Source organism: Henckelia pumila, chromosome 3, assembly GCF_033568475.1.
Source record: "Henckelia pumila isolate YLH828 chromosome 3, ASM3356847v2, whole genome shotgun sequence".
Classification (NCBI taxonomy): domain Eukaryota; kingdom Viridiplantae; phylum Streptophyta; class Magnoliopsida; order Lamiales; family Gesneriaceae; genus Henckelia; species Henckelia pumila.
This window is the reverse complement of record NC_133122.1, coordinates 172,854,640-172,879,833: the sequence shown is the minus strand read 5'-3', so window position 1 is coordinate 172,879,833 and position 25,194 is coordinate 172,854,640. Positions and strand designations below refer to the sequence as shown.

Below are 25,194 nucleotides of genomic sequence, written 5' to 3'. Positions count from 1 at the left end.
AAATTTAATGAATAAAGAAGTTGGACTTCTTAAATAAGAGTAAGGGAGTAGGATTTCCTAAAATGACATAGGGATGTACATTTTTGGAAACCACTGAATTCGGATTCAGGAAAATTTATCTTGACTTTAAAATGTGCAGAAATGGTTTCTGTGCACATTGGTAAAATCGGTTTATCAATCGGAGTCACGATGAATTTTATATTAATTTCTGAACATGCGGGCTTTGCTTGTCGGGCCTCAACTTATGACTAATGGGCCCTAAGGTGTTAGTGGCCTGCATTATAAATAAGTTATTGCAGTACAGAAATTACACACAGTTGGTCATAATTTTGAGAGACAGTTTTCGAAAAAAAACCCTAGCTCTCTCTAGAAATTCGGTCGCCCCTCCTTCTCTCTGTCAGAGATTTTCCGGTCTGTGATTTTGAATTGCAGACAGGATTAGCAAATCAAATTCATTATTCTCTTCGCAGAAAACTTCTGATAGATTTTCTAGTGCAATCTATCAGAGGGATTAAACCTCCATTCGTGGACCTGATTGAAGGAAAGCTTGTTCATCAGTTCCAGGGAGATACAAGAAGCGCAGAGAAATCTGTGTGGTGTCCAATAATCTCGCTTCGAGATTGAAGGTAAAATTTAATAATAGTTATTTAATTTTACACACACAAATAATTTAATCGTATGGTTGATACCCACACTATGGAATTATTCCATACTAAAAATTTTAAACTTCCGCTGCACTGGGTATCAATCGTGATTGATCTGAACGCCAGTTTTCCAACAAACTCATCATTCTTGTTATTCACCACTGTGATTCTTGTCTTTTTGGGAACAACTTGAACAGGGCTAACCCACTTGCTATCTGAAATTGCATAAATAACCCCAACTTCCAGAAGCTTGAGGATTTCTTCCTTCACCACATCCATCGGGGGTGGGTTCAGTTTCCTTTGATGCTGGCGTGTAGGGCTAGATCCCTTCTCAAACAAAATACTACGCATACAAGTGGAAGGACTAATTCCTTTGATATCTGCAATGGTCCATCCTATCTCTGTCTTGTGCTCTTTCAAAACTTGTATGAGTTTCTCTTCTTGCTCGTTCTCCAAACTGCTGGAGATGATAATTGGAAATGTTTTTGCTTCCTCCAGGAAAACATATTTTAGATTATCAGGAAGAGGCTTCAACTCAATTATAGGTGCCTGCAAAACAAATGGAAGACACCTAGCATTAGAGATTGGCAAAGAAATATAAGATATATTACCTGACTGAGATAGTTCAAGAACACGATTCAGAGTGGCCACAATTTCTTTCAATTCTTCATTCGCACAAAAGTCCTCGTCCTCTTTCTGAATGGGTGTAGTAATAGCAACCTCCAATTTATCTTTTTCTGCAAGTTCAAAAAATTCTTGTGACAAGTAATCAATACTATCGATAGAGTAAACATGGTCATCACCACAAGGATATTTTATGGCATCATAAATATTAAATTTGACGACTTCACCATCAAATTCCATAGTAAATATGCCGCTATGAACATCAATCTTGGTCATTGATGTTTTCAAAAATGGTCTTCATAACAAAATAGGGCTATTATGATCACCATGTTCCGTATCAAGCACATAAAAATCAGCAGGGAAGGCCAAATTATTTACTTGCACAAGGACATCCTCAACTACATCCCTAGGGTATGCATTAGATCTATCAGCCAACTGGATAACAACTCCAGTTTTATTCAAAGGACCGAGTTTCAAGGAAGCATAAATAGAATATGGCATGACATTAATTGATGCTCCTAAATCCAACATGGCCTTCTCTAGTTGAACGTTACCTATCGTACAAGGAATAGAAAACATACTTGAATCCTTGCATTTTGCGGGAATATTCCTCTTTATCATAGCAAAAACATTTTATCCCAACTCCACCTTCTGGAATCCTTTCAATTTATGTTTTCTTTTCGCAGTACACAATTTTTTCAAAAATTTAGCATAGCGAGGTATTTGTTTAATAGCATCTAACAAAGAAATATTTACCTCACATCTACGAAAAGTATCATAAAGTTCCTTAATGCCTTCATCTTTCCTAGACCATTCAACTCATGGGGAAATGGGGGTACGGGTTTGTATTCCAAAAGGGGAGGAAACTTACCTTTTGGTATGTCTTCTTGAGTAGGTTCATTCTCCTCCACCTTAGATTCCTCCTCCTTTTCCTTCTTTGATGGTGCTTGTATCACTTTCTCTTGAATCTTCAACTCCCTTCCATTCCTTATAGTGATTGCACTTGAATTTTCTTTTGGATTGGGCACTGTTTGAGATGGTAAACTGCTAGAGTTTTGTGACTCTAACTTGTTTATTTTTTTCGCCAACTACCCCATCTGATTGTTCAAGTTTTGAATTCTTGCCCTTGTTTCCTGTTGAAAGTTCAAAGTATTAGTGACAAGATCCTTAACAATATTCTCCAAAAACTCACCAGGGTTTGGAATTTGAGGGGTTTGCAGTTTTGGACGATATGGCGGCCTAAATGGTTGATTATTCGACTGCATGTGAGGTGCAGGTTGGTTCATCGCAGGATTGTCATATCTGAGGTTTGGATGATTCCTCCAACCTGGATTATACGTGTTTGAGTAAGGATCATACTTCCTTTGTGGTTGCCCCGGAAATCCTCCTGTTGCATTGACTTGTTCAAGGGATCCCTCTTGAAGTGTGGGTCACATATAACTTGAATGCCCCATCGAAGTGAAAATTCCACACACCTTTACATTTTGCCCATTTCATACAGCAATTTGACGCACAAGAGACGTCAGATCAATCAGTTGTTGTTCAAGGGAAGAAAAGTTTACATCATTGTTCTTCTTGGGTGATGGGTCAAGCCTACTAGTACCAAATTTCTGAGAATTGGCTGCCATATTCGCAATTAAATTTCTTGCATCTTGCGGTGTTTTGTCTACAAAAACTCCTCCCCGGCAACGGCACCAAAATTTGGAAGCATCCACCATGCTCCTGTCATGGGATAAAAAGCCTTCATAACAATATTGAATTAAAAATTTTCACTTATCTGATGTTGCGGACAGCTAGCAAAAAGTTTCTTGAAACACTTCCAATATTCATGAAGTGACTCTCCAGTATATTTCTTCATGCCATATATCTCTTTCCTGATGTTCGCTGCTCTCGAAGCTGGAAAATACTTTTCCAAGAAAATCATCTTCATCTCATTCCAGATTGTGATGGATCGAGGAGGTAGATAATATAGTCAATCCTTCGCAGCATCCTTTAAATAAAAAGGAAAATCTCTAAGCTGAATTTGTTCCTCCGTCACTCCAGTTGGTTTCATGCTTGTGCAAACCACGTGAAACTCCATCAAATGTTTATGGGGATCCTCACCTGCAAGGCCATGAAAAGAAGGCAAAAGATGTATTAGTCCAGATTTCAGTCAAAAGTGGCAGTAGCCTCTAAAGTAAGAAAATTAAGGCATAAAGGTTGTTGATTTAAATCAGGGGCGCCAAGTTGTCTCAAGCTCATATTTGCAACCATATTTTCTCTAGGTTCATCAAATGTGACCTCTTATTCTTCAAATTTTTTTCGAGATTCCCTCTTCTGTCGATGAAAAGTTCTCTCTTTCTCAGGATCGTATGAAAATTCTTCTTCTGAAGATTCACCTGCACGCATGAGCAAACAAGAAAAGCACTGGAGAAAAGAAAAATAAAACAAAAACACAAACACAAATAAATTAAACGACTCCCCGGAAACGGCGCCAAAATTTAGCTGCGCTTAGTCGTGTCACGCTCAAATTAACCCACTCGATTCAAATAAATAATTATGTAGTAGCGAGAGTAGGGATCGTTCCCACGAGAAGGATTGAAATTTATTGTGCTATAGATTAAAAATACCAAAAGTAAATAAAAGCATGTTTTGTTTGTTCAGATTAACTCTAATAAATTAGAAAATAAAGAAATACTAATTCTAAAATTCAAATTAACTAGCATGCAAGATTAAAATTTAACTTTACTAACAATTAATTTAACCAGTCTTGGTATCGGTCGACTACGCCCTTGAAATTTATTAACTCGATCATCGATTCTCTAAAAATAATAAATTCATATTTGAATATTCATCATTGAAATATAAATTTTTATATCACCTTAATTTCAGTTAAATAGAAGCAAGCGTTCTAATATTAACTCTTACCAATGAATCAACCAAAATACAAGCGATTAAGGTTTAAATACAAGGTAGCATTAAAACTAGTGAGATTGATGAAGCTAAACAACACAAGCACAGGCGGTTGTATTTAATCTAGTCAAGAGATATTCCTACAAATTAATATATTCAAAAACAGAAATTATCAATCGCAGTTGCTTCACAAATTAGAGTGATCAAACAATTACGGATTTGATATGTAATTTAGCTGTAGATTGTATGAGAAAATTACTAGGTGATCAAGTTAATAATCAAACACACAAGCATGATAAATATACTCAAACAACTCTTGATATTCAAACTAAAATCAAACAATGAAAGTGTAAAAATCTCGCAAGGAAAATAAAACTTCAAAGATTCGTCTTCCTCAACCAAGAATTAAACCTTAGCCACGAAGGGCCATGAAATCTCTAGAAAATTGATGAACAAAAATAATCTATGAACAAGGGAGGAAAATCTAGCCGCCAAGATGTGTTTTGAGTCTTCTACCATCTTATTTCTGTTGAATTTCGTGAGTTTTCATCTATAAAAATAACCTAGAGTCCTTTCAATCTTGCTTTCCTTTTAAAAAATATATTTCCTTATCTCGAACACGCTCGAGCGGGTAAAAGTTGCCGCTCGAGCGCGCAACTTTCTGCTCTTTTAATTATGTTCTTTCCAAGCAGCGCAGCTACGCCATTCCCATTATTCCCCATGGTGCAGTTGCGTCGCTCCTCAAGCGCAGGGCGCTGGTTCCTCTTCTTCGCAGCGTAGCTGTGCCGCTCAGCAGCACAGGGGCGCTGCCCTGTATTCCCTTTTGCGCTCGAGCAGGTATATTCTACAGCTCGAGCACGAATACTTCTGCCCATCCTCGAAATTTTTCTAGCCGCTCGAGCGCAAAACTTTATGTTTTGCTTCTCTTTTCGACTCTTATTCTTATTTTTTTTGTCAACTTCTTCTCTTCTTCCTACATCAAATCGAAAACCAATGATTAGGAACTATAAAATCAATTTAATCACTGCAAATTCTTTTAATTATACAAATTAACTCAAGTAAATATGGGAAAATATCACCACATCAGCAGTAGTGAATGTGTTGTTCTGGGCCAGCAGGATTGCCAAAGTACTTTCTCCTCCCTCCTCAATACGAAACTCTTGACGTGAGGGCCCATGGCTATCTCCCTCGTCGTCTTGAAACACAGTCTTCCTCCTAGCGTTGGATAATTGCACATTGTTGCATCCTACTCCCTTTTTCCACTTGACTTCTTTATAGGTGGCGAGATAGAGGCACCTCGCTATTCAGGTTTTGCCTACCGCCCTGACTCTGTTGCTGAGTTGCCAAATAACGAGCTACTGCTTCGCCGGGGCACGTGAGGCAACTTCCTCCATCATGGCTTTTAGGGCAGTAGGATTGATAAGAAACCTTTTTTGTTGTTGGAGATCAAGAGGTGAGCTCTTGAAGACCCTCGGTGTTATGAGCAGCATGTGACCTTGTCTGCATCCTTAGTGAATAGAATTTGCCACAGACAGCACCAAGCTGAAGCGAGCAACAAAATTGACTATCTGAATCAGGGGGATTCGGGTGGTCTACCAAATCAGGAGTTCTGGAACTCGGATGAACTCCTGCTCCAACATGTCCCCTAAAAAATTTGAAATACAATATTTGATCTCTTCGAGATTGTCACCTGCTTCACGAACGAACGTTAGAGACGTCGGGTGACCACTCGGCAAAAACCCTCTGATGCTCAGGTCAGTGATCACCTCTTGAAATAACCAAAAGTAGAGAGCTTTTAAATATTAAGAAGTCACTTACTTGAAATGGAGAGTGATGCAAATCTTACTATATTATTATAGTAGCTATCTACCCTTTCATAACCTAACTTTCAATTAATTAGTGAATTTTTATATAAAATTTCGATTATATCCTAACTTAATTCGCAACAAAACCAAAATTATTTGGAAAATTAGTCATTTTATATGAGTTTATCTTTTTTTAGTCATTAGATGTTTTATTGTTTACCGAAATTACATTAACTTTGTGACCTGTATTGTCTTTTTATTAACGAAAATACAACACACATGTAAAATTAATGTATTTATTTTGTTTTAGTGATTATTTATTAACGAAACCACTATATTTTTTTATTTTTTATTTTACAATTTATTTTTTCTCTTTTTGTTTTTCTTTTAAAAAACACGAACTTTACAAGCACGCAACGCGAGCACGAAAATACTAGTATTTATAGAGAAATATTCGTGGTATAAAAAAGCAATCAAACCATTTTTTAATTTTTTTTGCATTTTAAAGCTAAATATTTGTCATTTAAACCCTGCAAGAGCTAAATATTCATAATGGGGATCAAATGAGAATTTACCCTTCCACTTGAGAAAAATGGCAATCTATAGAACTTTCGATGTGCTTGATAGATAAATGGGCTTTAATAATTTATCCTTAAAATTGGGTTATTACCCATCATGTACAATGAATTACCCAGCAATTTCTTACTCGATTTTTTTAACAAATATATTGCATTAATTATTAATTTAACAATTTGATTAAAAAAAGTGGCAGAATAGTGTGAATTTTTAATTTATAGGACACGGAAGTAGGGATGGCAAATTTCACATAAATCCCGACCCGTCTCGATTCCCAACTCGTTTCCGTTTCGAACTTTTCCCGACCCGAGTGGTCGGTATTTTTTTCGACCCGATCAATTTCGGGATCGGGATATGCAACTATTTTCGACGGGATTCCCGACCCGACCCGAATATAAAAATAATATTTTTTTAATAATATTTTTTAATTAAAAAAATAATTTTTTTTTAATTTTATGTTTTTATATTAATGTTTTATAATTATATACCATATAATTTTTTTATATTTATCATTTTTAATATTAACATTGAGTTATAAATTTTTATTTTGTTTTTTTTATTATTATAAATAATTATATGTTTTTTATTAATCAAGTAGTTTTAGTTTATTTGTAATGTACTAAAAAGATTTTTTAGTTTTTTAATGGTTATATACAAAGAAATTTTAATTTATTTGTAATGTATTAAGAAATTGTTTGATTTTCTTTATAATTTTTTTTAAAAAAAAAATTTCATAAAATTTTTTTTAAAAAAAATATTATTTGGGATTACCCTCTCCCGACCCGACGGGGTCCCGACACTTCTCGGGTGCGGGATCGAGAGAAAAAAAATATTTCAATTCCTATCGGGACGAGAATCTGGTAAAGAAATTACAGGACAGATCCCAACCCGATTCCACCCCTACACGGAACACATACAATGCAAGTACATAAAATCTATATTGTTTGTAATTAAAAAATTTCATAAATTTAAATTTAATTATAAATTTTGTTAAGATAATGTGATAGTGGTCACGATAACGAATAATTGGAAGAGAACATGAGAAGTTTTTGAGTTAACAATTTTCTTTTATTCACATTGATTTTTAAATACTTTTGGAAGAATAACAAAGAGTAAATTTGGACATCCATTAGAATGAAATACGAAACTTTGCCCTACTATTTATTCAATTTAATAGATATAATAATAAAATAGGCAAAATGGTGCGACTCATTTGCTAGAAGTTCGTATCTCATGCCATACACTAACAAATACTTTAGTTCATGACACAAATGTAAATTCATCGCTGGTTTTCCTTAAACGTCCTCTCGAGACCGTTCTTAAATTATGGAGATGGGCAGCAGTGTCAGATAGATTAAAAGGAGGTTGGATTACGGTTAGAAAAAGATTAAATGTTTATACAATGAGCTTCGGTCACCTATCTAAAGCCTCAAAATTGTAGCTGATGGATGATTCAGCCACCCACATTTGGTATTTTTGTAAACCTATAAATACCTAACAGGAATAAGTGTTACCCTATTCTCCTTGCTGCTCATTTACAATTATAATGCTACTACTACCTCCTATACTTTGCCTTTGTATGCACAGTTTTAACCTTGGTGGCGAAGGCGGGTCAGATTAGATCGCCTAAAATAACCATGAACTGATGCCGCTGTTCACAAATCCCAACAGATGGTAGCAATTCCACGACAAATAATGTGATTGCATGTACAGCTTGGCTGAAAGATCGAGGGTTCATTTGCCTGGTGTCAATTTCAGTACTGGAAAAATAGAAGAAAGGATGATGACAGACCATGAAACCAGTATGATTAGTCCAACTTGACAAAATTCTTACCATGACACTCTGCTGCCTTTTTTTGCTCGTGTCTGATTAGGGATGCACATGAATGGCCACGACATAGCCAAGCAAGGCAGACTTCTCCTTCTGCAGATACTGAACCCGATGGACTGCAAGCTATAAGGCTTCAAGCACTACCGAGGATTTAGTGAATACAGATAAAACAAAGGGTGCCTCTTCTCCAGGGTGTATTGTTGTGGGAACTATCGTGTACCCCTTCGGATCAGGATCCAGGACCATTTCACATGATATTTCCCGAGAATTAACATAATCAGTTCCTCCAACTGATTCATGCATGTAAATATTGTAGGCAGCACGGCGGCCTCGTGTCTTAAGAATCCGCATGCCTATATAGAACATCATTGAATCATGGCTTGATTGGTAATTCCTGAAACCTGCGGTTGTTCTCGAGAAACTCACCCCCTAGCAATAATGGTCAAGGTCATGTAAGTATGGTATTATTAAACAAATGGAATGAAAGATCTCAATGTCCAAACGTCGAATTCCTGTACATAGAAAGGCTGTACCTGAGTTAAGGTAATGAAAACGTGAATAGGTAACGATACATCAGGTCCAGTGGCCCTCAACCGGAATTGTGGATTTTGATGCCATGTATCATAGTCTTGGCAGCCTCCAGCACTGTAGCCACGCCACTGACTATGGAGGGAATAAGTCATATCAGATGGGTAGACGCGACATACGTATATTGACCTGAAATGAATTTGAAAATCTTGCCACGACATCCAAAATATACCATCTTTTGCCTGTTCCAAATTCACATCATCAGATAGTCAAATGAAAGACAAAAGTTTTCGAATGTTAAGTTCATGCAAGTAAGAATAGCATATGATGCTAATTTCAGAGGATGACATCCTCTGTAAAACCGCACAATATTCAAAGACCAATTAAAGGGAGCAGAAGTTCAATAACCTGAGGTACATGCTTAAGCTTGTGCTTCATCCTATCAGTCCATTCAGGGGAAGCATCAGACCAAGGGCCATTCCACTCAACCTCGCTAGCCCAAGGATTTCTGATCTGAACAAGTTTGTGGCCGTCCACTTCACGTACCTGTGCAATTAGGATACCAAAGAAGTAATCGAAGTGTTCAAAGTTATCGAGATATCACAGATACAAAGTGGGAAAACATACTTGCAATATTGAGTACGCATGTCCTTGCACGATTCCACAAGAAGAAACATGCACATCTGACCCTGAAGGGCTACCAGCACCAAGCAGAAATCCCTCTTGTTTAAAGCGCAACAGTTGAGACCATAGTCTTCCACTTGCAAGATCAATCTGGGATTGAGAACATCTCATATCGATCTCCTCCCCAGCACCTCCAGTAAGGTCTACTAGAGCATCTTGGACAAGACCACCTTCTAGCGCTTCATATGAACCATGGAGCTTAGCATATGCCTTTTCGAGTACAGAGACCCACAATTCATTCACCTTTCGGCTGGTTGCAAATGCGGGTTTTCCAGGTGATTCGCAAGGAATCCAGTCATCTACAACAACAGGAACCCATTCCCCCTGACATTAATTAAAGCGAGTGTCAGTTTCAAAATAAACCAGCCAATACCAATTTACCCTAACCTTCAGTTAAAAAAAATTTTAAAAAAAAAGGCCCAAGGACTTGCAGAGTCTGAGTATCATACTACTCTCTGAACAATGGGAATAGCTTTCCAAAACTGCAGCAGAAGCAGCGAAGGCACTGAAATGAAACTCCACATATGACAACATAAAAAAATGTAATCGGGAGAGGCGACCTTCACTGCTTACATATCATTTAAAACACCTTTAAGAGTGGTTCCCAAATTCTTATGGAAAAAACAAGACCGTTTCTGACAAAAGAAAGATAACAATTTAACAAAACAAATGTGACTAAAAAAATTAAACCACCTGAATACAAAAACGAACTGTATAGATTCCTTCTTCATTGTAGGCTGGTGTGATAATGACTTCTGATATGCGTTTAACCTCAGCCAGAACAGCAACAGCACTCAAAAACCAACAATCGCCCAATCGACCCTATTCAATGTAGATTACAAGAAAAAAATTAAGAATGAAACAAGGATCATATGGCACAGAGGCAATGCCCCCTCAACCTGTATGAGGACCATACGCATAGAAAGAGAGGGAAAACGGAAATAGGGTGGAAGGGAGAACATGCAAGTGAAAGACCTGACAAACATCAGAAGGATTTGCTGTTCCGAAAAATAAGCGTGGAATAGAATCCAGATGCTTATCTTTGACTATTTCAGTAGGTCTCATCCATTGAGAGACAACCTATGAGAAACATCCAGCTAAAATAAGCAACAAAGATAGTATAGCGAAATAGCAGTGACTGGTTTAAATAAGCCTACGTCAGAAGAAAAATCTTACTATTTAATTAAACTTGATAGCCCTGTACTATTAAGTTTTAATTGATTTGGTGAAGCCTTATTTAAAATTACAATATCCTCATTATACAACTTCATTGATGACTTTTTAAAATTTTCCTGTAATAGTTTTTCTCTTTGAATTTTTAGATAGCCCATCAGTCTTGAAAAATATATGGAAAAATAATTAATTTGAAAATAACAAAAATTATCATAGTCAGATAAATATTTCAACTGTATAAGCGGGCACTGCGTACAAAAACACTAGTTGATGGAATAAGTTACCTGCAACTTCGATGGGGGATTTCCTGGATCGACAAACAATGAACGATCATTTGGGGGGAACTCTTGATCAGTAAACTGTGATTCTCCTCTTGCCAAGAGAGCTTCCTTAACAGCCAACTCGACTGAGTGCATACGTTGATTGATTTCCTCCTGAGTCTCTATCCTAGGTTTCCTCAATCTTCTGGTGAAAGAATCAACATCTACAACAATCCCTTCCCGATCTACCCTCCTCTTCCTCCCACTTGAATATTGCCCATCCCAGTCTACCTCATCTCTATCATAGAGATCAACCTCAGCGGGATCACTCTCCCAGTCCTCGACCTAATATAAAATGGCACAGAAGAACAATCAGAAAACAGGTTAGCACCAAGGTGTATGGCAACTCGTATGGAAGTTTGAAGCAAGCGAAAATTGTAAGAGAGAAAAAGGGAGGGGGGGAACAGAGATGCAAACTTAAGCACAAACCCTAGGAGGTGAATCTGCCCAGTGGCAGTTATCGTCCAGGTAATCGGTAAAGTTGTAATCTCCAGAACCCATGGCGGCTGGCAGAGAAGCAATCTCATCTTCGTTCAAGCACCTTCCCCAAAGGAAAACATCCATCAAATGCATCTTGGATTCAGTTCCCTCACTGTCAGACCTCCCAAATGCATCCATATCTATGGGTGGTCTAACACCAATCCAAACATCTGTTCCTAGTTCCCACACACCATTACCGATGTTGAGTGGCAGCCCAGTCTGATATCCATCATAACCACCATCGATGAAGCAAGTTGCCTCACCTAAATTGGCATCAATTGTCATTGTGACAACATGCCACCTGCAAGAGAGTGAATCTAAGATAAAGCATGAAGACAGGTAAAACCCATTGAAGAAGTACTGACACTCGATGACAAAAGGGGAATAGATGACAAAAAAATTAAAAACAAAGATGCAAATGAAAATATTGGAGTATATTGATGGTGGCAAGAAAATAGGTCATCACCTTCCATCTGCAATACTGGATGAACTTATACTCCATTCCTTGGAAACGAATGTCTGTCTATCACCTTTTGTGATCAGACGAAGGCCAACTTGTCCAGCTTCAATTCCTTGTTCAGAACCAGCCACAAGAATTTCCCAACATATATTGCTCTGAAATTGAGTGCCCAATAGACAAACTGGCCCAGACTCAGGCTGAACCATCACGGAGATTGAGAAGCTAACTTTCTGGCTCTGACATAAACTAAGATCGATCTGACCATAGTGCCTGCCACTTGTAGTGGGCTCATCATCAAGCACACATACAGCTCCAGCAAGTCCAGTCTGCAATAATAAATTTAGAGAAAGGAACACTGTCAGCAGAAATTTACTTCGTCAAGATAATCATGGGCGGTCAAATATGACTGCAACAATATCTTACATGATAGGTTATACTAAAATCTCAAATATACGGAGTTTGGCGCGCCATTTAAGAAGCAAAGTACATTACAACATAATAGTGACCTGAAGTGCACGTTGAGATAACTGAGTTGATCGTATCCTACGAGCAATGTTAGAGACCCGCTCCCGCGCAAAGGAATCATCTAGCACTGAATCACCACCTACAGCACGAACAGCAGCTGCCATCGCTGCTGCTTCTCTGCTGCCAGCATTTGGAATGCTTGATATGAGAGAAGCTTCTATCTCCTTCCATTTGCGTTCCTCTTTCTCCAGAAGAGCCTTTCTCCTTTCTTTACCTCTTCCTTCCTCTTCGCGCCTCTGCATCAAAACTTCCTCCTCTATCTCCTTCTCTCTTATATAACTACAGGAACCAATTAAGAAAAATGTGAATAACCAGGAAAAAGTAATGAAAATCCACAAGATTTATAAATAGGAACTTTTCAACCTCTCCTGTATAATCTCAAATTGTCTACGATCTTCAGGCATCCACTTCTTAATTTTTTTAGCACTTAAATCCGAAAATCCTATGCTATCTAGAAACAGTCTCAGACGAACCTCATCCTGGATAAGGAAAAAAAGAAGAAAGAATATGATCATCAGCAGACAAAACAAGAATATTCACCCACTGACAGCAGAAATATAGCAGTGACTACCTGCACCCTTTCTGCTTTAGCAGTCAAACCAAGCAGAAGAAGCAGATAACCACCAAACTTATCCCACATATAAACCCACTCGGTATCAATAGCTTCTTCAAGAGCGAGAATTCTAGCATGGGCACACATTTCTCTCCTGTGACCCAGGTCACTGGTGGCTTCATGACGTAAAATGTTGCAACATCTCAGTCTGGAGAAGAATGGCCCAATAGCCAGTTCTTCATTTCTCAAACGATCTCTTAATTTCATGACATCAGCCCTGGGAAGCACGAAGTTGCCTGCCCTATCCCGGGCAATAGTAGGGTCTCCAACCAACAGTGCAGCTGAACTAGCTGACCTCTGAGGAGCAGAGTATGTCCCAGATAATGCATTTCTAGTCTGCATTGGATAAGTGAACTTTAAACCAAGCAAGAATGCAGTCATCAGACAACCAAAAGTTCCAGATTTCAGAGTGATTAGCAGAACAACTTTTGGATTGAAACGGAATGGAATGGAATGGCCTTTACGAAACCAAAATCACCTTCTACAAACAAAATCCCCCCTGCTACAAGGGACATAGTAATTCTTGGAAGTTTCAAGAGATGGCAAGGAACCACTATACGTATACGTATTCACGCATTCACACACACATTCAATGTAAAATACATCTCAGTTTAAGCAATTATGTGAACACTAAACATAAAACATATAACTAGTTAAACACAATCAAATTAGAATGCATGCAAACAACAAAGTATATAATCATCCAAGGCTTCAAGCCCCCAGCGTTCAAATAACTTGTAAAAGTTTTCTCGAACCTCAAAAGTCTTTGAATACCAAATTAAGCCTCATTATGTCTAGAAACAACTTGGACAGGTTCGTGAGCATATTAATGTGCCAGATCCCACATTTGAATTTTGTGTTTTGCTACATTAGGCACACCAAATGAAGATTGGAAGCCATTTACTTTTTAACATGAATCTGAAACTGCTCCACCTTTTTATCCACATTTTGAATTGTTTTCATTGAGAAAGACAGATTTAAGACAGATTTAAGATTCATAGATTTGAGAATAGCAAATTTAACTCACTCATTTACTTCTTTTAAACAAGAATGCAAAATAAACATTGGTGTTAAGATGTTATCATGTTAACTACTACCCGCACCTTGGTGGCAGATCTCGCAATTGCCTGGATGAGAGTTTCCTTATTAAGGAAGTGAACCGCATCCTCCAACATCTGAAAAGAATTATACATTAGAGCGAATTGTGACTATTCCAGAGTTACAAATGCTAAATTGTGTAGATAAGTGCCAGGTAGACTGCAAAACCTCGAGAGTTAAACACGATCTTGAGACAGCAAAGCCAAAAGCCACAACAAGTGTAATTGCTGATACGGCAGCACCAGCAAAAGGTGGGTAAATTTTTAAGCTGGCAACAACACCCCAACCTTCAGTAGCCAGTGCAATCCCATAGAGCACGAGAAAAGCAGCACTGGAAACAGAAGAACGATTGAACACAAATAGAATGTTATGCAGCAACTAGCTGAGACATTCATATTAAAAAAAAAGACCTGAGAAGTCACACATGTTGGAAAGATGAAACTAATATGATGTTAACGAAGGAACGTAACAAACCTGACATTTTTTCCACAATCCGCGTGAGCATCATAAACATATACAGGCAACACTCTAGGAGAATAAACAACAACAGGAGGTGAAAGAAGAACCTGCAAAGTAGTATAGTGATAAATGTAGATGCACCAAAAGTCAATTTGAATACAATTGTCCCAAAGACTAGATAAACTAAAGCGGCATATCGCTGCAGCTGTTTTATGCAAGATGTTACTCACTGTCAATGCCCTTCCAGCCAAAAGGAAAAGAAATGAGAAGTAACCAACAGACGCCCCAACAAAAGCCTTATCTGGGAAAAAAACAACTTTATAATGTTATTTCATACGCAAGAATTCTTCAAAGGTACATATTTATGGAATTCAATAAAGTAGATGAGAGAAGTCAACAATGTAGCTTATTCTGTCAGTAACATAGGATTTTTTTAAAAGCTTTCACCTTGAAACCAGCCAACAAAGAATGCCGCCAAAGCCAAAAGAAATGCAAGGAAACACACACACAACATTTGAAACCGTGTCAAGTAAAAGTTGTTTGAAGCCCAGTAATGAATAACACCGATTGCCAGAACCAAAAGCAGCACCACTAAAAGGAATGATACACCAATCTGTAGGCAGTAGAACAAAACATCATGTTAGGTGGAGCTGAAATGAAATTTAATTTGGCATGCAAACTCAGTGAAAATGCTAGCTCACCGTCCATGGATGAATCGTAACTATAATTGCTGAAATGGCAGAAAGCAACAAAACAAGACCGATCGTAATAAATATGTAAGCACCACGAGAAAGTTTCCAGTTGTCATCTTTCCTGCAATAGTATATCTAGGGTGTTATAGTCTTTGAATCATGCTTAAACATACCATCAACTGAAACCAATTATGAAGGAATAAAGCAACAATCCAGTCAGACAGTACATCTGCTTCACATACCATTTGAGCAAACCGGAACATAGTGATAATATTGCAGGCATGCAAGTTAACGGAAGCAAAGCAACGAGAAAGTCAGCCTTTGTTGGAACCTGGTCATTTCTTGAATTCACAACTTTCACATATGATACCCCACAAAACGACACAAGGACAGCTACAACAAAACAAGATTTTAGTATTGTAAAGCTATATAATGCCAATAAACAGCATCAAGTAAAAGATGATGCTTCAGAGATTTGGGTACAAGATCTAAATAGTAAATCATACTTCACCTGCAAACAATCCGATACAACAAGCAGATGATAAGGAAAATCGGTAAGTCGAAAACCATGAAACAATTGGCAGCACACCAGTCACTATTAAGGCGATCATCGAAGCAATTGCCCAGCCAATATAGACTGATGATGTATAGGGAGAAGAAACATGATTCTGATATCCAGTCCACCCCTTGTAGCTTAAATCATCTAAAGGCTTAGCAGATATGATTCCACCAAGAGCCAGCACAGATCCAGCAAACAAGGACATGCAAATGAAAAGAACGATTCTCTGCCATTAAATTACAGTAATGTCGTTAATACCAAACGAAAGAAAGTACAAAGGAAGTCATAAATTCCACAACCACGAAAAACACAAATATGCACATATTGTTAACAGTAATCAATTATACAACTGAATCCACTGAAATCTCACGCCAGAATCCACAAATGACCATATAATTCAAAACAAGCAACAGTGCACAAACAGTTCAAATCCACTGAATGGTTTCTAAGAAATGCTAAAATGATCCATCTTTAATAGCAACAGTGAGAAGTGAAGTGGGATAAAAAATATGGAGGAATTTTTCATTTCGGGAAAAACAAGTAAAGCAGTAGAATTCAATCACATTGGAACAGAATCTCCAGAATCCAGCTCAATAACTTGAGCAAGAACAGAAAAAAACAAAACAGCTAAAGTTAAAAGGATAATATTATACCTCCATCTTCCCAGTCATTCTATGATTCTGTATGCTGTCTTCACTACCACCTCCAGAAACCCAAAACTGGTGACCATTGCTTATCCATATGGGAATGCCAACAGAAAGGCATGCTACCATAAGAGGAACCGTCAAAGATAATCCCAGAAGAACTGACGACTTGCTGCAAACCATTGACAATCAGGATTGGGTTCAAGTCAGCAACTAAAACAACAGGCACATGGAATCAAGACGTCATACCTCAAGAAGGAGAGCAGCAATCCTACTGAGGTGCTCACCAGCCAAGCCACAAAGCCATACTGCATAAGATGAAAGATAACAGAAAATACATAAACCTGAATGCTAGCATAAATCCTAACAGACAACGGTGAGGAATTACATAACATGAAATTATGCTTTTGCATTAGAACATTTGAAATACTAATCATTAAGAAAATGCAACACCTAAAAGTAGAATGTTTGCAGGAACAATAAGGAAATATACGAGGCTCCATGGACAAGCAGATTGTACATAAACACATCCTGACGTTATTTACGGGGTTAGAACTTAGAATAGCACTATTCTTCCAAAGCGTCATTCTACACAAGCCAAAAAGATCATTTGACAACCGAGAACGTATACTAAATAATTTGTGGATTGAATGATTTAAGAGCAGAAAGGAGATGGGGGCCTATGAAATGGTACTCAGACAACATTTCGTGCGTAGAATGAGCCATTAATTGTTAACACATGTTTGTTTCATCCAGCATTTGGCACAAGTTCTACCAACCATAAAGTCTTAAATTATTTTAGCATCCATAAATATTGATTTATCATCCCTATAACATACAACATTCATCATCAAATCACACGAACCAAATGGTGCCTTCAATACTTCAGCTTAACAACATCCAACCGTAGCCAAATAAGTTGAGAGTGTTTAAACTAATACTACAAGCAGGTCCATCGAATTAGAAAATATCAATCCATGAAAAGAGAAGAAAAGAAAACTTTAACAACATAATACCATTACCTTCCGAGGTTTTGAAGTCATGGACAATTCTTCATATTGCAGTGACCTAAGGAAAGCCATGATTGACCAGACAACAGGAGACAACAACAGCACGGCAATGCCAAATTCAAACTGTAGCAGAAGCATGTGAAGCTTGTAAATGAGAAAGTAGAGAATAAGCACATGCAAGTTTCTTAATGGCATTGTCATAAATACTTTAGGGCATATTTTGCATAGTCATGCCGGTTACCTGTTGATGTGTAGCATTTATCAATTTAATGGTGTTCGGGCGGAAAATAGCTACCATTGTTGTCTCCATGCTAAAGACAAAACTGAAGAGAAGCCATGCCCGTTCCGGGGTACCAGCTATGTAGTGCAGAACTAGTCTACATAGCTGGAGCCACTTCTCCAATCCATGGAGCCTAAGTTCTTCTGAGAATGAAATTTGATTAGGTGCAATATTGTCAACTATGTTTGAGTCAATCACAGTCGTGTTATTATTGTCACGGTGATCTCTATCCGCATCCAAACTACTTCTTTGCAGTAATGCAAGTATCATCGGATCCAATCCATTCTCCTTCAGCATCACAGCAAAATTAGGGTCTAGACCTTTATCTTGTAATAAACTGGTAAGTTCCAGCTCTCCATGTGCTGCTCTTCTTTTCAAAATAGAAGTAATTCTCGGATCATTCAACTTCTCTTGGAATGCAAGGGCTAAATTCAAATCTAATGCTTGATTAAGAGAATTAGATGCACTGGACTCACATCCCTGGCTTTCCAGGCCACTACTAGAACAAACTACCAAAGAGCTATTGTGATCAACATTTTTATCCGTAGATGATGGCCCAACTTCAGTTTCTTGAACTACAGAACGACAAGAACTACTACGTAAAGCAAAACTCGGTCTCCCACTATCCATGCTGTTTTCACTATGAATCCCATCAACATTATTCCAACAATTAATATCACCAGTACAAGGTGCTGCACCGTTACCAAGTTGACCTGCTTCTGCACTACTACTACGTTTCACACTCGAACCACAGCCTTCGGATGAGCTGGATGAACAGTTTTGCTCCTTTCTCCGAAATCCTTCTCTAAGACGAATTACTGTGCTCTCTAACGCATCTCTTCTCGCAGCTGACAGATTAGTGACTGATAAATGACGAGAAACAGCAGCACCTAGCAGCACAGATGCGACAACAGCATAACTAATACAGTGTCCAAGATACCTGTAACAAGATTGAGGTGGAAGTCAATATAACTAAGTCAAGTAAAATGAAAGTTCATCAAAAGTATAATATCTAGTCACTGAGGATGACAAACCAATAATGAACTCCAAAACATATCAGGAAGACACGAGATGCCCCCGCTACAAAAAGTGCAGCAACGCGACTTTTGAGAAGCTTGAACCCATACAGGCATGTTCCCACATTCCAATCTACCAAAGAAAGAAAAATAGGATGATATGATCTGTCAAGACTCAGGAGAACAACAAAACTGCATAATACAGAAATGGAAACAACAAACTCTATTATTTCCGATGGATATACCAAGAATAATAACTGCTGCTGAGGTAATCGCTCCAAGCCAATGTGATTCTTTGGCTGTCAGGCCATACAAGATGGAATATACAAGCAGAACTACAAGAGAACCAAAATAGAGAAGCCCAAGGTGCAATGCCCTGTAGAGAATCAAATGAGGAAAAAAAATCTATGGCAATCAAAGATTAACGATAAACATAAAACAAAATAGGTGTATCCACAAGATGATGGAATTAAATTTATATAAAGTTGAATTATACATACAAGTAACCAATAAGCAATTGAACAAGTAAATGTTTTTAGCAAAAGCATAATGCAAAAGAGTGTCTGAAGAGAAATCCAACGAGACAAAGGACTTGCCTGCTAGATTGTCGAGGATATAACTCATTCGGATTTGGCGGTTCGTGTAAGCAAGCAACTGGACCCACTTCAATACAATCTGAATAAGCAAACTTATATGCCCTTCTGACATATTCATCGATATCTAAACCATTTCCTGAAGAAGTCGTGCAAGAGGATTGCCAAAAACACAAATATCAAATGAAAAGACAATACCAACTGAGGAAGCAGTTTTGATGCCCAAAACCAAAATAATGACTTACCATTGAAAACCATTCTGCAAATGAAAAGCATGTTGATTGCAAGGGCAATTGCTGACACACCAAAGAAAAATCCTGAAGATGAATACCGCTCAGATGCTTTTGCACCTGCTGTAACATACACGGCACAAAGCTCATATGCACAAAGCAATCCAACAGCCAGAAGCAGAAGAGCAGCAACAGCCCCTGTTCAAGGTTTCCATGCAGATTAATTATTTTGGGGGTGAATGTATCCATAAAGTGTCATGCAGAGTTTAGTTCAATGGACAATGTGCATTAAGGGAATTGGACGGAATGGCTGAGCAACATTGGTGTAAATTCAAATAATTTATAGCATTATGTACAAATGACAGAAATTTCAACTGAGTTAAAGCTTAAAGGGCAGGAACAACAGAGGGTCAACAACTAAAAGAAACATGTCCATGCAATGGGTAAAAATGCAACATTTAGACCAATAAAACACATAAGCGAGCATCCAGACCAACAACAAGGGTTGCGGGCTTGGAGAAAGAGTAACAGAAGCAGTGGATATATTATTCTTCCTGATTCCATTATACACAGACTCTCCGTCTGTTAAGACTCGTATTAAATGGGCTTTTATATCAATTAGCTTCTCCAAAATGGACTCAATGAAATTGGGTAAAATTTCATGGGTCCTCCAAAGGACAAATTAAAATTTGCACCCAGAAATTTTGTTTTCATATCAAAAGTTCCAAAATAAAGAATAAAAAATAAGAGATACATACTTGAGCTTTGCCACTGGGTTCTCCACCATAACATCACAGAATAGAATGCCAAAAGTAGAGCAACTCCAGCCATTATAACAGCTAGACCAATCAAGTCTCGCCCTAATATCACTATTAACCAGCAACCCCATATGATCACCACAACTACCGGTGAAATGACAATTATCCAAGCACCAAGGGAAAGAAGCCCACATAATACTCCCAGCTGCGAACCTTGAACAAAATCTGGCCATTTTCTAGCAAAGATCCAACTGAAACACAATGATGAGGAAAATTCAGTTAAAGTTCTTCATGAACCCACAAAAGTATGTCCTATCCTCAAGTGGAAGATTGATGGTAAACCAAGGGTCTGATGTTCTTGTGCACAAAGGAAAGACATGAAGTAAATCTAAATAAGAAATTTTAATCTATAATAAGTTACATAGAAACACCATAATCAGTTCAAAGGCCATCCTATCCATACTATTAATGTCATGTCAAATCATCATGCAGTTAAAATTACAAGAGCATACTACAGTCTCTCGGTAACAACTTTTAAAACCAAATAGAGAAAAAGCCAATAATGGCAATGTGATAAAGAAGATGCTGCAGAAGGGCAACTTTCTCCAGATTAGTAAATTGAGATTACATTTAGTTATGAGATCCTTAACATATATTTCCCCCCTTAAAGGCTTTTCTACATCAATTTAGGAAAAAACACATACATAAGCAAAGCATATTTACACATATTGAAATGATACAAAGTAGTCAAGAAAAGTGAGAGATGAAAGGAAAAGTAAATAAATCACAAAACAAATCAAGGTAGATTGTCATAGGTACCATTAAGAAACAGTACAGTTTCTTCAGAAACCCTATCTCATATGTAGAACCCAATTGTTGATTTTCCTCTTTATGCTAACAATTAGGTGAACGAATCCCAAGACACTATGTTTAGCAACTAAAACAGCACTAACATTCTTACTCCATAAGATTTTTTCAGTCGAGCAGTGTGAAGGTCGAGACCAGAATAAGAAAACTGAAGAAGAAAAGGAAAATGCGAAAATTAGTGTAGGAAAATAACTTACACAATATTTCAAATGAATAATTTTGATAGGCAAAAAGGAAGAAAAATCAGAAAGGCATGGTGAATGAAAAACCATCCATGTCTCAATTGTGCTTCTTTTGCACTCACCCTGTAAAACCGCATATAAATAAAAAGGAGCCACAGAAGAGGCACAACTATTGACACATACATTCTCCTAAGATCCTAGAAACTGTAAGAGCATTCTAACTTTACAACCAGTTTGAGACAAACAAATACACCCAAAAATTGTCCACCAGTTCAACTCCATTGGCTCGCCAAGAGACATACTTAAACAATTAGATTACTAAAAGACAACTAGAACAGAATATACCACAGAATTTCACACCAGTTCAATTCCAAAGGCTGGCCAAGAGACATACTTGACCATTTAGACAACTAGAATGTTTGGTTTCGAATTTCTATTTCTCATTATCCATGATAAAATGGCAAGAACGTGGAAAATGGAAATCCATGCCAAATATTTCAAAACAAGCACCACAAATGGATAACTATGTGGTGGTATTCAGCATGCAGTGTCATATATACTGTTCTCGTACTTCAGCTTGATATAAACAGACCGGTCAATCTTTGAAAAAAATTGTTTGAGGAAAGTATAGTGAGATTTTTTTGAAGTATCAACCTCATGCAGATAACAAGAGAAAGAAGAGTTTACAAGAATTTCAAATCTGAAAATATTTTTCACGAGAACCTTCCTTATTTGAATAGTCCACTTGCTTTTTCTGATAAGAACCAAAGTTGAATAATCGTTGTACAAACAAATCCTAGATTCACGACCCACATTTGGAAACTAGGGAACATAGCATACTCTTGCATTTCCGAAGCCAGTTTAAAATGGAGAAATCCTCCACTTGGTAATGAATATTTTTAAACAATCAGTTAGTGACCTGCGGAAAAAGTAACACATGGAAAAATGATTCACCGAGCCCAATTTTACCCATGTTATTTCAACAAATTCAACTATTGTAACACGGGCACCTAAAAATCTAAATGAAAACCGATTTTAATATACACAAGGATAACCATAATCTCTCTATCATTCAGCGTAATAATCCACTGACACCATTGGAGCTCTATATTATAATAATCGACCAGATTAGTAAATGCAATAATTTTTTGTAGTGGAGTATCCATTAAAAGTAAGAGATATAAAAAGGAGGTAGAATCCTGTGTTACCTATAGATGCGCCAAGGTCTCCAATTCACCAACCAGAGTATAACAAATGAAGCAGCACCAAGAACAGAAAAGAGTGTCCCTGAAATTGCACATGCTAGGATCAACTCATGCTCATCTTCCATTTCTTTCCCCTCTCTTTCACCTACAGTCACAAAAAAACACCAAGCGCATACTAACAACTTGTACAAAACATGCAGAAACCCTTAACTTGGAGGAGTGCCGAAGCAGATTTTTCAAGAAAATAAAACAGCTTACCTATTTCAGTGAAAATCGGAGCATTTCCGCGAGACTTCAGCTCGGAAAGCTAGAGTCTTCCAGCATAATGCGCAGCCACAGCATAATCAACTGCAAGAAAGGTTAGGGTTTTGCCCTAATTTACTAGTTTCAGCACATCCGAAATTGGAGTGAGATTTTTATGTTTGATTGGGAGCGGCTAATGTGAAGAGAGTCAACAATTCTTGCATTTGAGAAGCAAAATACACACTTTTTTGACAAATTGTGAGTCGGAACGGAATGGAGGGCTTTAGGTTTTTGAGAGAGAGAGAGAGAGACTGTGTTGAAGAAAGAAAGAGCAGCGACGAGTACGAATTTCTTTCTATTTTTTCTTCTTTTTTAAAAAAAAATAATAATAATAATAAGCAGGAATTTTAGTTTGCATATGTTGAGGTTGTGGTTGTAAATACAAAAGTAACAGCTGGGAATTTTGTCCGAGGGATTTGGAGCGTGGTTGACACGCACCAATGGGACCGGTTTGTCATGTTGTAGGGTGGCGTTTTGTGTATGCCAAATATGCTGCTTACATTCCTTTATAATCAAAATCAATAATAATAATAATAATAATAATAAAAATAATAATAATAATAATAATAAACTCATTCTTCCTAATTACTAATTCATTATCATTGGGTACAATATACAGTCTACAGTCAAAGTCCATCTCCGTTATAATCATTTGACATTAAGTGACCGTTTTATTCACGGTATTACTAATATATGTATAACTCATCTCATCTTATCTCATGTTCTTTTCATCATATTATTTATCTATATTTTAACTATTTATTTTACATCAATCAAATCATTAATTATTTATCTCACATCAATCAAATTATTGAATTCAAATTACTATATTACCCCTTATAAATAATATAAATTTTATTTTATTTATTGTTAAAAGGACAAAATAGTCATTTAACATTTTTATATAAAATTTAATCAATCAATTCAAATAAACCATAATCTATCAATCAAATTCAATACAATTTTAACTATCATTTCTTATTTATTTTTTATTACATTATACTACTTATCTATATATTACTTATACCATACCTCAAACCAAACGGTGTCTAACACAAAAATAAATCAACGATCAATGACTTTCAAAGAGTCATGTCCAGTTTATGAATTGGGGGTAATAACAACAAATAACAAATAATTTTGATCTTAAAACGCTTGAAAATGTAGCACATGTTCATCACATGGTTGATTTGTTAAGATAATGAATGTGTTAAATGGCCGATAATCCACAAATCCACTCATGATATATTTTAATATATTATTACAAAATTATGTGTTTAAATGTTTAAATGGTATATTTTTATTCAAAAGTTAGTTTTGATACTTTCCAAGTATCGAGACTAGCTTTTGAGCAATCTTTGAATTTTAAAGAAGTATAAGTTTACTATGCAGTTTTTATTTAAAAATTTATGTATGTTATTTAATTTTAAAGTTTAGAAAAGAAAATTATTTTTAAAAGGTTATATTTGAAGTTTTATGGGCCAATTTTTAAAGATTAGAGTCCAACTTTACGCAGTCCAAAGTTAGCGTCAAATCTTTTTTTTTTCTCTCCTTTCATGTTCAGCCGCCTCTTCTTTCCCCCTAAAATTTTCGAAATTTCACTTCTCATGAATTCAAGAAGATTTTGACGTCACTCATTCGAAAAAAGACCAGGATCGTATTCTCGAAGTTCAGATTTCCATACCAACAAAAAAAGACAAGTTTTATTCAATATTTGAACCACTATCCAAGAAATCACTATAACAAATATGATTTTTCGCGGCGCGATATCGACGACGCACATTAAAAGCACGTCATTGATGTTCTTATTAACAACGCGCGCATCTATGTGTGATGTTAATGAATTTATATTTTATAAATAATAACGTGCAATTAGTGCACGCAAAATAGTATTTTCAACAGCGTGCAAAAAAATCACACTGTTAAAACTTATATCAACAGTGTGCGGCAAAAAAAAATCACACCGTTAAGACTTATTGATCGAGCAAATACTACCACTGAAAATCAACTTTAAAAAAATCACATCGTTAAGAATTATTGATCGAGCAAATACTACCACTGAAAATCAACTTAAATATATCTATCGATTAAGCTCGAATAAATCGCAAGTGCACGAGTCAAGTAATAATATAGTATACAGAGT

At 36.9% G+C, this 25,194-nt stretch overlaps 1 protein-coding gene across 2 annotated transcripts; it reads right to left on the bottom strand.

The window, feature by feature from the left end:
• Positions 1–7,847: 7,847 nt before the first annotated feature.
• On the bottom strand, positions 7,848–23,334 carry LOC140892673 (calpain-type cysteine protease DEK1). Of its 2 annotated transcripts, none has more exons than XM_073301624.1 (32): positions 23,007–23,334; positions 22,752–22,893; positions 20,495–20,745; positions 19,752–19,934; positions 19,510–19,645; positions 19,159–19,289; positions 18,932–19,046; positions 17,859–18,837; positions 17,630–17,740; positions 16,857–16,915; positions 16,617–16,779; positions 15,916–16,189; positions 15,647–15,797; positions 15,414–15,525; positions 15,160–15,325; positions 14,943–15,013; positions 14,728–14,819; positions 14,422–14,584; positions 14,259–14,330; positions 13,114–13,491; positions 12,906–13,021; positions 12,524–12,821; positions 12,024–12,343; positions 11,507–11,858; positions 11,042–11,362; positions 10,560–10,664; positions 10,278–10,406; positions 9,528–9,908; positions 9,309–9,446; positions 8,906–9,142; positions 8,376–8,801; positions 7,848–8,259 (listed from the first exon to the last, which is right to left on the bottom strand). In XM_073301624.1, exons 2-31 carry the CDS (start codon positions 22,871–22,873, stop codon positions 8,496–8,498), a joined length of 6,432 nt encoding a protein of 2,143 aa, XP_073157725.1. In that variant the 5' UTR covers positions 22,874–22,893; positions 23,007–23,334; the 3' UTR covers positions 7,848–8,259; positions 8,376–8,495. The 2 variants fall into 2 exon arrangements, with proteins under 2 accessions (XP_073157725.1, XP_073157723.1); XM_073301622.1 differs by having other exon boundaries at positions 7,849–8,301.
• Between the last annotated feature and the right edge of the window lie 1,860 nt (positions 23,335–25,194).

What these genes read in the sequence shown, in the direction of transcription:
- LOC140892673 (XM_073301624.1), bottom strand. Translation starts at nt 22,873, where the DNA reads ATGGAAGATGAGCATGAGTTGATCCTAGCATGTGCAATTTCAGGGACA. An exon ending in GAATGACTGGGAAGATGGAG is followed by an intron (nt 16,190 to 16,616) that starts GTATAATATTAT and finishes ATTTAATGGCAG; the next exon opens with AGAATCGTTCTTTTCATTTG. An exon ending in ATGCGTACTCAATATTGCAA is followed by an intron (nt 9,447 to 9,527) that starts GTATGTTTTCCC and finishes CTAATTGCACAG; the next exon opens with GTACGTGAAGTGGACGGCCA.